Genomic DNA, 15,589 nt, shown 5'->3' with positions numbered 1-15,589 from the left:
TGATTAATGGGATCACATCATTAGATGAATGATCTGATTGACATGACCCATTCTATTAGCTTAGCACCCGATCGTTTAGTATGTTGCTATTGCTTTCTTCATGACTTATACATGTTCCTATGACTATGAGATTATGCAACTCTCGTTTACCGGAGGAACACTTTGGGTACTACCAAACGTCACAACGTAACTGGGTGATTATAAAGGAGTACTACAGGTGTCTCCAAAGGTAGATGTTGGGTTGGCGTATTTCGAGATTAGGATTTGTCACTCCGATTGTCGGAGAGGTATCTCTGGGCCCTCTCGGTAATGCACATCACTTAAAGCCTTGCAAGCATTGCAACTAATGAGTTAGTTGCGGGATGTTGTATTACGGAACAAGTAAAGAGACATGCCGGTAACGAGATTGAACTAGGTATTGGATACCGACGATCGAATCTCGGGCAAGTAACATACCGATGACAAAGGGAACAACATATGTTGTTATGCGGTCTGACCGATAAAAAAGATCTTCGTAGAATATGTAGGAGCCAATATGGGCATACAGGTCCCGCTATTGGTTATTGACCGGAGACGTGTCTCGGTCATGTCTACATTGTTCTCGAACCGTAGGGTCCGCACGCTTAAGGTTTCGATGACAGTTATATTATGAGTTTATGAGTTTTGATGTACCGAAGGAGTTCGGAGTCCCGGATGAGATCGGGGACATGACGAGGAGTCTCGAAATGGTCGAGACGTAAAGATCGATATATTGGACGACTATATTCGGACATCGAAAAGGTTCCGAGTGATTCGGGTATTTTTTGGAGTACCGGGTAGTTACGGAGAAGTAATGGGCCTTGATGGGCTTTAGTGGGAAGAGGAAAAAGCCTGCTGCGCCCCCCCTCCCCTCTAGTCCGAATTGGACTAGGGAAAAGGGAGCCGTCCACCTTTCCTACTCCTCCACTTCCTTCTCCCTTCCTCCCCTCTTGGTGGACTCCTACTAGGACTTGGAGTCCTAGTAGGACTCCACACCTGGCGCGCCTAGCCTTGACCGGCCTCCTCCTCCTCCATCCTTTATATACAGGGACAGGGGGCACCCCATAGACACACAAGTTGATCCACGTGATCGTTCCTTAGCCATGTGTGGTGCCCCCTGCCACCATATTCCACCTCGGTCGTATTGTAGCGGTGCTTAGGCGAAGCCCTGCGATAGTAGAACATCAAGATCGTCACCACGCCGTCGTGCTGGCGGAACTCCTCCCCGAAGCTTTGCTGGATCGGAGCCCGGGGATCGTCATCGAGCTGTACGTGTGCTAAGAACTCGGAGGTGCCGGAGTAACGGTGCTTGGATCGGTCGGATCGGGAAGAAGACGTACGACTACTTCCTCGACGTTGTGTCAATGCTTCCGTTGCGATCTACAAGGGTACGTAGATCAGAATCTCCCCCTCGTTGCTATACATCACCATGATCTTGCGTGTGCGTAGGAAAATTTTGAAATTACTACGTTCCCCAACAGTGGCATCCGAGCCTAGGTTTTATGGTTTGATGTTATATGCACGAGTAGAACACAAGTGAGTTGTGGGCGATATAAGTCATACTGCCTACCAGCATGTCATACTTTGGTTCGGCGGTATTGTTGGACGAGACGACCCGGACCAACCTTACGCGTACGCTTATGCGAGACCGGTTCCCCCGACGTGCTTTGCACACAGGTGGCTTGCGGGCGACTGTCTCTCCAACTTTAGTTGAACCGAGTGTGGCTACGCCCGGTCCTTGCGAAGGTTAAAACGGAGTCTATTTGACAAACGATTGTTGTGGTTTTGATGCGTAGGTGAGATTGGTTCTTGCTTAAGCCCGTAGCAGCCACGTAAAACTTGCAACAACAAAGTAGAGGACGTCTAACTTGTTTTTGCATGGCATGTTGTGATGTGATATGGTCAAGACATGATGCTAAATTTTATTGTATGAGATGATCATGTTTTGTTGAAGTTATCGGCAACTGGCAAAAGCCTTATGGTTGTCTGTCTATTGCATAAGATGCAAGCGCCCAATAATTGCTTTACTTTATCGCTATGCGATAGCAATAGTTGCAAGAGCAATAGTTGGCGAGACGACCATGTGACGACATATTGATATAGATCAAGATGATGGAGATCATGATGTCATGCAGGTGACGATGGAAATCATGACGATGCTTTGAAGATGGAGATCAAAGGCACAAGATGATGATGGCCATATCATGTCACATATTTTGATTGCATGTGATGTTTATCTTTTTATGCATCTTATCTTGCTTTGATTGACGGTAGCATTATAAGATGATCTCTCACTAAATTATCAAGAAGTGTTCTCCCTGAGTATGCACTGTTGCCAAAGTTCGTCGTGCCCAGACACCATGCGATGATCGGGTGTGATAAGCTCTACGTCCATCTACAACGGGTGCAAGCCAGTTTTGCACACGCAGAATACTCAGGTTAAACTTGACGAGCCTAGCATATGCAGATATGGCCTCGGAACACGGAGACCGAAAGGTCGAGTGTGAATCATATAGTAGAACGATGTTCACCATTGAAAACTACTCCATCTCACGTGATGATCGGTTATGGTTTAGTTGATTTGGATCACGTGATCACTTAGAGGATTAGAGGGATGTCTATCTAAGTGGGAGTTCTTAAGTAATATGATTAATTGAACTTTAATTTATCATGAACTTAGTCCTGGTAGTATTAGCATATCTCTTTTGAAGATCAATAGCTCGCGTTGTTGCTTTCATATGTTTATTTTGATATGTTCCTAGAGAAAATTGTGTTGAAAGATGTTAGTAGCAATGATACGGATTGGATCCGTGATCTGAGGTTTATCCTCATTGCTGCACAGAAAAATTATGTCCTTGATGCACCGCTAGGTGACAGACCTATTGCAGGAGCAGATGCAGACGTTATGAATGTTTGGCTAGCTCAATATGATGACTACTTGATAGTTTAGTGCACCATGCTTAATGGCTTAGAATCGGGACTTCAAAGACGTTTTGAATGTCATGGACCATATGAGATGTTCCAAGAGTTGAAGTTAATATTTCAAGCAAATACCCGAGTTGAGAGATATGAAGTCTCCAACAAGTTCTATAGCTAAAAGATGGAGGAGAATCGCTCAACTAGTGAGCATGTGCTCAGATTGTCTGGGTACTACAATCGCTTGAATCAAGTGGGAGTTAATCTTCCAGATAAGATAGTGATTGACACAATTCTCTAGTCACCATCACCAAGTTAGTAGAACTTCGTGATGAACTATGATATGCAAGGGATAACGGAAACGATTCCCAAGCTCTTCGTGATACTGAAATCGATGAAGGTAGAAATCAAGAAAAACATCAAGTGTTGATGGTTGACAAGACCACTAGTTTGAAGAAAAGGGCAAAAGGGAAGAAGGGGAACTTCAAGAAGAACGGCAAGCAAGTTGCTGCTCAAGTGAAGAAGCCCAAGTCTGGTCCTAAGCCTGAGACTAAGTGCTTCTACTGCAAAGGGACTGGTCACTGGAAGCGGAACTACCCCAAGTGATTGGCGGATAAGAAGGATGGCAAAGTGAACATAAGTATATTTGATATACATGTTATTGATGTGTACTTTACTAGTGTTTATAGCAACCCCTCAGTATGTGATGCTAGTTCAGTTGCTAAGAGTAGTAACTCGAAACGGGAGTTGCAGAATGAACAGAGACTAGTTAAGGGTGAAGTGACGATGTGTGTTGGAAGTGGTTCCAAGATTGATATGATCATCATCGCACACTCCCTATACTTTAGGGATTAGTGTTGAACCTGAATAAGTGTTATTTGGTGTTTGCGTTGAGCATGAATATGATTTGATCATGTTTATTGTAATACAGTTATTCATTTAAGTAAGAGAATAAATTGTTGTTCTGTTTACATGAATAAAACCTTATATGGTTACACACCCAATGAAAATAGTTCATTGGATCTCGGTCTTAGTGATACACATATTCATAATATTGAAACCAAAAGATGTGAAGTTAATAATGATAGTGCAACTTATTTGTGGCACTGCCGTTTAGGTCATATTGGTGTAAAACGCATGAAGAAACTCCATGCTGATGGGATTTTGGAATCACTTGATTATGAATCACTTGATGCTTGCGAACCATGCCTTATGGGCAAGATGACTAAAACACCGTTCTCCGGAACAATGAAGCAAGCAACAGATTTGTTGGAAATCATACATACTGATGTATGTGGTCCGATGAATATTAAGGCTTACAGCAGGTATCATTATTTTCTGACCTTCACAAGATGATTTCAGCAGATATGGGGATATCTACTTGATGAAACATAAGTCTGAAACATTTGAACAGTTCAAAGAATTTCAGAGTGAAGTGGAAAATCATCGTGACAAGAAAATAAAAGTTTCTACGATATGATCGCAGAGGTAAAATATTTGAGTTACGAGTTTGGTCTTCAGTTAAAACAATGTGGAATAGTTTCACAAATTCGTGCCACCCGGAACACCACAGCATAATGGTGTGTCCGTATGTCATAGCCGTACTTTATTAGATATAGTGCAAATCTATGATGTTTCTTACCGATTTACCACTATCGTTTTTGAGGTTATGCATTAAAGACAGCTGCATCCACGTTAAAAAAAGGGGCACCATCTAAGTCCGTTGAGACGACACAATCTGAACTGTGGTTTAGCAAGAAACCAAAGTTGTCGTTTCTTAAAGTTTGAGGTTGTGATGCTTATGTGAAAAAGTTTCATCCTGATAAGCTCAAAACCAAATCGGAGAAATATGTCTTCATAGGATACCCAAAAGGAGACTGTTGGGTACACCTTCTATCACAGATCCTAAGGCAAGACATTCATTGCTTATAATGGATCCTTTCTAGAGAAGGAGTTTCTCTTGAAAGAAGTGAGTGGGAGGAAAGTAGAACTTGACGAGGTAATTGTACCTGCTCCCTTATTGGAAAGTAGTTCATCATAGAAATCTGTTCCTGTGACTACTACACCAATTAGTGAGGAAGCTAATGATGATGATCATAAAACTTCAGATCAAGTTACTACCGAATCTCGTAGGTAAACCAGAGTGAGATCCGCACCTGAATGGTACAGTAATCCTGTTCTGGAAGTCATGTTACTAGACCATGACAAACTTGCGAACTACGAGGAAGCGATGATGAGCCCAGATTCCGCAAAATGGCTTGAGGCCATGAAATCTGAGATGGGATTCATGTATGAAAATAAAGTAAGGACTTTGGTTGACTTGCCCGATGATCGGCAAGCCATAGAAAATAAATGGATCTTCAAGAGGAAGACGGACGTTGATAGTAGTGTTACTATCTACAAAGCTAGAATTGTCGCAAAAAGGTTTTCGACAAAGTTCAAGGTGTTGACTACGATGAGAGCTTCTCACTCGTATCTATGCTTGACTCTGTCCGAATCATGTTAGTAATTGCCGCATTTTATGAAATCTGGCAAATGGATAAACGAAACTGCATTCCTTAATGGATTTATTAAAGAAGAGTTGTGTATGATGCAACAGAAGGTTTTGTCAATCCGAAAGGTGCTAACAAAATGTGCAAGCTCCAGTGATCCATCTGTGGACTGGTGCAAGCATCTCGGAGTTGGAATATACGCTTTGATGAGTTGATCAAAGCATATAGTTTTATACAGACTTGCGGTGAAGCCTGTATTTACAAGAAAGTGAGTGGGAGCACTACAACATTTCTGATAAGTATATGTGAATGACATATTGTTGATCGGAAATAATGTAGAATTATTCTATAAAGCATAAAGGAGTGCTTGAATAAAAGTTTTTCAAAGAAAGACTTTGGTGAAGCTGCTTACATATTGAGCTTCAAGATCTATAGAGATAGATCAAGACGCTTGATAAGTTTTTTCAATGAGTACATACCTTGACAAGATTTTGAAGTAGTTCAAAATGGAGTAGTCAAAGAAAGAGTTCTTGCCTGTATTATAAGGTGTGAAGTTGAGTAAGACTCAAAGCCCGACCACGGCAGAAGATAGAAAGAGAATGAAAGTCATTCCCTATGCCTTGGCCATAGGTTCTATAAAGTATGTCATGATGTATATCAGATCTATTGTATACCCTGCACTGATTTGGCAAGGGAGTACAATAGTGATCTAGGAGTAGATCACTGGACAGCGGTCAGAATTATCCTTAGTGAAATAAGGATATGTTTCTCGATTATGGACGTGATAAAAAGGTTCGTCGTAAAGGGTTACGCCGATGCAAGTTTTGACACTAATCTAGATGACTCTAAGTCTCAGTCTAGATACATATTGAAAGTGGGAGCAATTAGCTAGGGTAGCTCCATGCAGAGCATTGTTGATATAGAAATTTGCAAAATACATGTGGATCTGAATGTGGCAGACCCGTTGACTAAAATTCTCTCACAAGCAAAACATGATCACACCTTAGTACTCTTTGGGTGTTAATCACATAGCGATGTGAACTAGATTACTGAATCTAGTAAACCCTTTGGGTGTTGGTCACATGGCGATGTGAACTATGGGTGTTAATCACATGATGATGTGAACTATCGATGTTAATCACATGGTGATGTGATCTAGATTATTGACTCTAGTGCAAGTGGGAGACTGAAGGAAATATGCCCTAGAGGCAATAATAAAGTTATTATTTATTTCCTTATATCATGATAAATATTTATTATTCATGCTAGAATTGTATTAACCGGAAACATAATACATGTGTGAATACATAGACAAACAGAGTGTCACTAGTATGCCTCTACTTGACTAGCTCGTTAATCAAAGATGGTTATGTTTCCTAACCATGGACAAAGAGTTGTTATTTGATTAATGGGATCACATCATTAGATGAATGATCTGATTGACATGACCCATTCCATTAGCTTAGCACCCGATCGTTTAGTATGTTGCTATTGCTTTCTTCATGACTTATACATGTTCCTATGACTATGAGATTATGCAACTCCCGTTTACCGGAGGAACACTTTGGGTACTACCAAACGTCACAACGTAACTGGGTGATTATAAAGGAGTACTACAGGTGTCTCCAAAGGTAGATGTTGGGTTGGCGTATTTCGAGATTAGGATTTGTCACTCCGATTGTCGGAGAGGTATCTCTGGGCCCTCTCGGTAATGCACATCACTTAAAGCCTTGCAAGCATTGCCACTAATGAGTTACTTGCGGGATGTTGTATTACGGAACGAGTAAAGAGACTTGCCGGTAACGAGATTGAACTAGGTATTGGATACCGACGATCGAATCTTGGGCAAGTAACATACCGATGACAAAGGGAACAACGTATGTTGTTATGCGGTCTGACCGATAAAGATCTTCGTAGAATATGTAAGAGCCAATATGGGCATCCAGGTCCCACTATTGGTTATTAACCGGAGACGTGTCTCGGTCATGTCTACATTGTTCTCGAACCGTAGGGTCCGCACGCTTAAGGTTTCGATGACAGTTATATTATGAGTTTATGAGTTTTGATGTACCGAGGGAGTTCGGAGTCCCGGATGAGATCGGGGACATGACGAGGAGTCTCGAAATGGTCGAGACGTAAAGATCGATATATTGGACGACTATATTCGGACATCGAAAAGGTTCCGAGTGATTCGGGTATTTTTCGGAGTACCGGGTAGTTACGGGAGAAGTAATGGGCCTTGATGGGCTTTAGTGGGAAGAGGAAAAAGGCTGCTGCGCCCCCCCCCCCTCCCCTCTAGTCCGAATTGGACTAGGGAAAAGGGGGCCGGCCACCTTTTTCTACTCCTCCACTTCCTTCTCCCTTCCTCCCCTCTTGGTGGACTCCTACTAGGACTTGGAGTCCTAGTAGGACTCCACACCTGGCACGCCTAGCCTTGACCGGCCTCCTCCTCCTCCATCATTTATATACAGGGGCAGGGGGCGCCCCATAGACACACAAGTTGATCCACGTGATCGTTCCTTAGCCATGTGCGGTGCCCCTGCCACCATATTCCACCTCGGTCGTATTGTAGCGGTGCTTAGGCGAAGCCCTGCGACAGTAGAACATCAAGATCGTCACCACACCATCATGCTGGCGGAACTCCTCCCCGAAGCTTTGCTGGATCGGAGCCCGGGGATCGTCATCGAGTTGTACGTGTGCTAAGAACTCGGAGGTGCCGGAGTAACGGTGCTTGGATCGGTCGGATCGGGAAGAAGACGTACGACTACTTCCTCTACGTTGTGTCAACGCTTCCGTTGCGATCTACAAGGGTACGTAGATCAGACTCTCCCCCTCGTTGCTATACATCACCATGATCTTGCGTGTGCGTAGGAAAATTTTGAAATTACTACATTCCCCAACAGGTATGTGGATCATCCACTGCTGAATCAAAACTATAGTAAATTTGTTCTTCCCCAGGAAACCGATCAATAAGCTCCTCGTTTAGTTCATCAACATATTCATTCTTGGTGGAGAGAATGGCGCGAGTACTAATATAAGATGGTGATATTCCATTCTGGCCAATTGAAGGGAAGATATCATTAATTAACTTACTGACAGAGTGTTTTGGGTCTATGTATGGTACAACAATTTCATCTGGTAGGCGCACATAGTCTTGGCCGATTGATTCTTCTGTACCATCACCAATTCTTAACAGAAAATCTGAGAACCATGGATCAGATTGTGCTCTCATATTACGCCATAGTTTTATTTGTTTTATACACCGCCAAAGATACGATTTCTTTAGTGTAGCATCTGTAATTTGTGCTCTTGTGCCTCGCCTCACTACAGGGAGAACTTGTCTGAAATCTCCTCCTAACACTATGACCTTTCCTCCAAATGGAGATAGAACACCACTAATATCTTGCAAGGATCTATCAAGTGCCTCCACAGCTTGACGTTTTGTCATGGCTACTTCGTCCCAAATTATCAAGGACGCTCTCCGAAGCAACTCTGCAGTCCCACTCTGTTTACTGAAGCTGCACAAACTGTCATCATGAATATTTACTGGTATTTTAAATCTCGAATGTGCTGTCCTACCGCCCGGCATGATGGACGCTGCAATTCCAGATGTTGCAGTTGCAATTGCTATTAGCCCCATGGAACGCACTTTAGCGAGTAAAGCTTTATAGAGATGCGTCTTTCCTGTACCTCATGGACCATCAATAAAGAATACCTTACTCTTCTTCTGTAGGACGTGATGCATTATCTCATCAAAGGCAAGTCTTTGCTCACAATTTAGTGTTGCATAAAGGTCCAGATGCTCTGGATCAATATTAATAGACATCTCTTCTATTACTTCTCTACAATTAGAGCCATCCAACCCAGTGCCATCTAGCATTTCTGGAAGATCAAAGCAACTGATGTTCTTCCCCATTGAATATAGGATATCACTAATATCTCTAAGTACCATCTGCTCTATAGATTCTTTATCAGTTGCGCTGCCCTGCTGAAAATCATCAGCCATGGCCTCAAAATGCTTTTCCCATAATTCACGGACATTTTTTACCTCACAGAAAACCAATATTGTAGCAAAAAGCCTTCTAAAGGCAGAAGGCATTGCAAATGCCGCGGCCTCGCTCAGACAATCAGAAATACTACAATCAGCCTCAATCAGACCCCTTCTTTCTGCGGCCTCTCTAAAAGTGGCAAAAACAAAACCATCGACAGTCCGTAAATCCTCGAAAGATGTAGCCCCTCTCACATGATTTAGCAGTATCCTCAAGTAATAGCGTTCTCCTTCAGCTGGGTGTGCAGTGACAAGTCTCCCTACTTGTATTCTCTGTTTGCGACGTTTCCAGCTCTTGGTACTATTATTCCATTCAAAAAATTCTGGAAATTCCTTGTATAAGAAATTCCTGGCATAACTATCAATAGAGTTCATTCTGAAGTATTCAGTTAGCATTGTTCTCGAAGACGATCCTTTGCAGACCACATCCTCTAATTTTTCTGAATCTTTATAGTGAACAAGGTGCATATTTGGCAGATGGACTTGTAGCTGTATAACTGATGGATACATCTCACTAAGGTTGAAAGAGTAAATCCTCCAGATTGCTTCCGGAGGTGAAATAAACCTTGCACCTCTATACTCACGAATTTCATTAATAACTGCATCATCTTCTGCGGCTTCGATGACAATGGAGGCACGATCATGACCTTTGTAGATGTATTTGAATAAATATTTCACAGCCTTGATGCTAGAGCAAACTTCAATATTTATATGGCAATTGTATCGAATAAGTAAATAGGGATTGTATGGGACAACCCATCTATTATCCAAAACTGCACCCCTGATGCGCACTCGACGGCCGTCATTCCTGCGCCTATAAATTGGATAAGAGTCCTCTCCTTGTTGTGTAGTCTCTGCGAAATGTCGAGGATAATGATACCGACAACTTCCATTTTCCATGCAAGGATTATTTATGTTGAGAACTCCACATGGGCCGTGCATCATGTGCTTAATAACTAAATCATGCAGCATAGGATATTTATCATTATCAGGAATTTCAGCTGATATTATCTCATCATATTGGTCCGGATTAGTTATCTTGTAGTTTGATTTCAGAATTATTAAAAAATGTGCATGTGGTAGACCTCTTTTCTGAAATTCAATTACGTGCACATGTGCAGCAACTTCACCAAAGAATTTCTTCTTAAACAAAAGATCCTTTAAATCCTCCAATTTTGCCTTGAAGACTCGTGCTACCAAGTCCGGCCTGTCTTGTGGTGATTGACCTTCTGCTAGTTCTCTAGTTATCTCTTCCCAATGTGGGTTGCAAGTCATTGTAAGGAATATGTCTGGTTTCCCAAACCGTTGGACCAAAGCCATTGCATCCAGATATCTTCGACGCATATCTCTTGGTCCTCCGATAAATGATGGGGGAAGCACAATGCGCCTACCTGTCATGCACCCACGTGTTTCACCGGCAACAATGCTATCGACCAATCCTTGATACAAATCTGCTCTGATGAGAACCTGAGTTGATGGCTTTGACAAGAATGCCAATCTTATTGATTCAATCTTAATGTACATATCAACTATATATTGTTGAGTCAATCGCCTTCCAAAGAGTAAGATGTTAAACTTCCCAGGTCTAATTTGCAGCTTGAAACAATAATATTCTCTTGGTGAGATGCAAGAACCAGAACTATTCTCTAGCATTCCTACAGAATCCAAAATAATATATGATTATTAAATAGTTCTAGAAACTAAAACTTTGAGCATGTAACCAATTAATGTATGATGGAAACTTACCTTCTATATCAAAATCATTTGCTTGATTGTCTATTATTTTCCTAGCATGTCGACTTAATCTGGGCAGATCCAAGTTCCATCCGACCTCTCCGTTTGGGAAAAACAACGGATATGATAGTGGATCATAGCAACCATGATATGCTTTTATATATTGTGGACGGTCTGATACACCATAAATCATGATACTTCTATCAAAATGACCTCGAGGATCGCTTCCCTCGACCCAAATTGCTGCCACCTGTGATGCTGTCGGAGCATTATATACTCTCTGGTCTAAAGCAATATTTGTGTTGAGCTCAATCCTATACTCGCAAAGGTTTGGAATGGAGCCGAGACTTCTAAAGATATGGACATAAGGATTAGATGAGAGTATGCCCAACAATTTTCTGATGAGATCTTTATCAAGGTTAGGTGAATGACGAAATCTTTGCTGTAAATCTGCATCAGTGTCATAAAAGTACAGTTGTAGATGCTTGGGCCCATCATCCTTTGGCACTAATTGGTCAATTCGATGATAAATTTGACCTTGTGCGCGGAATGTGTAAACTCCAGATCTGTTATTGCAAAAACGTTGATCCAAGACAACACCAAGAGATGTAAAGGAGAAGTGAGAATTGAAGTAACGTATGTTATCCCGGAAATACTTCGCATCTGGATCTTGGCTGCTGTACAGTCGACGTAATTCATCAGGGACTGGTGGAGTTACTATTTTAACTTTTCCACCCATGCAACAAAACGTTGGTTTCTCATACTGGAACCTTTTTGCATTGCAATGCCTACAGTCAGGAACTGGATCTAGAAGATGATAATCAGTGGGTAAATTTTGATATATATGATCATATGGATCTGCCTGAATGCAACTTTGGGCATTATTATTTTCTAAATACGACTGAAATTCAAAACCTGCATTTTTTATTAGGCTAGATTAGAAATACAAATCATATTTAAAAGTAATATTGTCGATTAAGTACAGTAATACTTACCATGCCCACTAAACATACGAATTTCTTCATCAGGGTCATCATTATATCCAAGCATTTCTCCTGTTTCCCCAATGTTATCTGTTGATTGTCGAATCATCATATACGTCACACAATGTTTTATATGGACCAATATAATAGATAAATGCTAGTTGGTACTGAGGTTACCTTGAATGGCAGGAAAAGAATCCTTTGGCAGGTAGATGAGATCTTCATGTTGACGGCTGGTATGACCTTGTAGTTGCACATGAGTATATCCAACTGTATTTTGTAAATTACTACTAATTGCCCCATCAGATGTATCTTGTGCATGGCTGCAACTTGCGTCTTGAGACTTTCTTCTTCTTTTATACTCACGGCCTCTTTGTAAATATGCTTCTTTTTGTTCAGGTGCCAATTGGGAATACCAGCTAGTGCCGTGTCGCCGCTTACATCCACTGTTATTTTTTTGCGCATCAATTACAACTTGGCCTTCCGAAGCAATAGGAGATACAGAAATTCCAGATGGACTGATCTTCAGCCGAGTACCCTTTTTTGGGTGGCACATGTTTGGCTGAACAAGGACGCTTTGGTCAGATGCAGACACATCATAACTATCGACTGTTGTCACTGTTTTTGACATTACAACAAACAAATTAGTCTGTAATATTAGTAAACAGAAATGTATTAGTACTGAATTAATATATTTTTATCAACCTCGTTTCCTTTTTGTCAGACACCTACTTTGATGGACCCCTGAACTGTGTGTCATAGAACCTGAAAATGGAAGGCTTTCTTGTTCTTGTAACATAGTCACGGCTACTTCTTTCCCTGGCACACAAATTGCAGACTAATGTCACCACCTAATCATGTATAGTGAAGATGATTATTTTACTTATCATCACACAACAAAGTACCTTCTGGCGTCGTAGAAGATTCAGTTGGCAAGTGTGTGTTATCATTGGTACTCATACTGGTCTCCCCTCTTACGGGTTGCACAGTCTTACTAATTGCACTGTCACCTCGCTTGATTCGTTTGTACTCACGATTCCTTTTCAAATAAGCTTCTCTCTGTTGTGGCGTCATCTGCATATACCTAACCCGATCACGGTAACGTTTGCGTTGAGAAGGATCCGTTGGTACAGCACCGGTTTGTTCAGTTAGGTGACGATATTGATCTACAATCATCAGCTTAATGAGACACACACAAGAAAAGATTGGTACTGAACTGGAATTTACATTTCAGGGCATGGAGAGAGAGAGAGAGAGAGAGAGAGAGAGAGAGAGAATGCTCTTTAGCCAACAATCATTTTTTCATGGGTAAACAGAAAATATGAATTCATTATCGCAGTTGATGTCCGTCAGTAATGAGTGTCAATCATATTTCTATCAAAATAAATATTTTAAATGTGAACAACGAAATGGCCCAAATAAAATAGCAGAGTCATAAAAAATTCAAGAAAAATAATCAAATCATCTTTCGTGACACACTTATCTCAAAACATAGTAGCTTTTGTAGTCTACGTACAGAATCTGCAACTTACACTGGCTTAGTAAAAAACGCAAACACCTTGCACGCAAAGAAATAGCCAAGAACATCAACAAGGTAGAACCAGCTAATCCTAATGACAGGAAGCAATCTGACATAAAGGAATTCTCCAAACTCATAACCATCAACAGAAAAAGAAAAACGGTAATGTAGAGAAGGAGCAACTCACCTGTGCTTTCCTCCCGTGTTGTTGGCCGTCCGCACAGAGAATGTGTATTGTACATGGCGGGCTTGCCGGTGTACGGCGCGGCTGGAGAGAGCGAAGAGACGAAGACGCGCGAATCTGAATGAACGGAGACGGGGCGCAAGAGTGGCACACTTCAGACAACCAAGCCCTGCGATCTCAATAGCAAGGTCGTCAAAGAGTTGAGGTACTCTGCAAGCAGATGGAAATGGAATTTTAGCAAGATGTGAGCGGGGAGATACAGGCAATGGGAGACAACGGGGATGGAGTTGTGGCAGGATGATAGCCTTGTGCTAGCCCGAGATGAAGCTTTTTGTTTTTTTCTTTTGAAATCGGGATGAAGCTTGAAGGTATGCAGTCTTTTCCATTCCAGCAGAGCGCGCGCGCGGGGCTCTGTTTCAATTAAATTATTCCAAATGTCGTGGGCTGTGGAGTTACCGGGAAGGTGCGAGTAGCTTCCAAACGCGCGAGCGCACGGGAGACAGCGCGGGAAGGGAGTGGTGGCGAATCCAGCTGATTGCAGCCGTCCGATTCGGTGGAGCTAAGGGCTGATGAAGGGTGGATAAGGAGATATGTGGTGAAATCAACGGCTAGAAGTGAGTTTGTGTTACTTGGTGGGAATCAAGAGTGGAGTGTAAATCCAATTTCAAAACTGATGCATTATAGTAGTAGAGATCATCAAAATCACGGAAACCTAACAGATCACACAAAGTTTTAGAAATAGTGAAAACACTAGCACCCAAATCACACAAAGCATAGCATTCATGATCTTTAATTTTAATTTTAATAGTAGGTTCCCACTCATCATAAAGTTTTCTAGGGATAGAAACTTTCAATTCAAGTTTTTCTTCATAAGATTGCATTAAAGCATCAACGATATATTTAGTAAAAGCCTTATGTTGACTATAAGCATGCGAATAATTTAGCACGGATTGCAACAAGAAAATACAATCTATTAAAGAGCAATTATCATAATTAAATTCCTTGAAATCCAAGATAGTGGGTTCATTGCTATCTAAAGTTTTGACCTCTTCCATCCCACTTTTACCAATTTTTGCATCAAGATCTAAAAACTCCGAATCATTGGGACGCCTTTTAACTAAAGTTGACTCATCTTCAGTCCCATCATTATCAAGATTCATATTGCAAAACGAAGATTTAATAGGAGACACATCAATAACTTTTAGATCTTTATCAATATTATCATGGAAACTAGAAGAACACGCTTTCACAAAGCAATCTTTTATAGCACGCATCCTAGCGGTTCTTTCTTTGCACTCATCAATGGAAATTCTCATAGCTTTGAGAGACTCATTGATATCATGCTTACATGAAATAGATCTAAGTTTCAAAGAATCAACATCAAGAGAAATTCTATCCACGTTCCTAGCCAACTCATCAATCTTAAACAATTTTTCTTCAATCAAAGCATTAAAATTCTTTTGCGAACTAATAAATTATTTAATACTAGATTCAAAATCAAAGGGCATCTTATTATAATTTCCATAAGAATTTTTGTAGTAATTGTCATAATTATTAGAGGAATTATTAGGATATGGCCTAGGATTAAAATTTCCTCTATAAGCGTTGTTACCAAAATTGTTCCTACCAACAAAATTCACATCCATAGATTCATTATTATTCTCAATCAAAGTAGATAAAGGCATATCATTAGGA

General features: G+C 41.2%; 1 protein-coding gene and 1 long non-coding RNA gene across 2 annotated transcripts; both read right to left on the bottom strand.

Moving 5' to 3' along the window:
• Positions 1-9,117: 9,117 nt before the first annotated feature.
• Positions 9,118-12,276, bottom strand: LOC123129390 (uncharacterized). The gene is made up of 4 exons (XM_044549575.1): positions 12,204-12,276; positions 11,221-12,123; positions 11,027-11,129; positions 9,118-9,604 (listed from the first exon to the last, which is right to left on the bottom strand). The coding sequence occupies exons 1-4, from the start codon at positions 12,256-12,258 to the stop codon at positions 9,118-9,120; spliced, it is 1,548 nt and encodes a 515-aa protein (XP_044405510.1). The 5' UTR covers positions 12,259-12,276.
• A 394-nt stretch (positions 12,277-12,670) lies between these two features.
• Positions 12,671-13,280, bottom strand: LOC123130181 (uncharacterized). Its single transcript, XR_006463750.1, has 3 exons — positions 13,097-13,280; positions 12,897-13,010; positions 12,671-12,809 (listed from the first exon to the last, which is right to left on the bottom strand). It is a non-coding gene; the product is annotated as an uncharacterized lncRNA (long non-coding RNA).
• Positions 13,281-15,589: the final 2,309 nt, after the last annotated feature.

This window comes from Triticum aestivum, chromosome 6A, assembly GCF_018294505.1.
Source record: "Triticum aestivum cultivar Chinese Spring chromosome 6A, IWGSC CS RefSeq v2.1, whole genome shotgun sequence".
Lineage (NCBI taxonomy): Eukaryota > Viridiplantae > Streptophyta > Magnoliopsida > Poales > Poaceae > Triticum > Triticum aestivum.
Note: the sequence above shows the minus strand (reverse complement) of the source record. Positions and strands in the feature narration are given on the sequence as shown.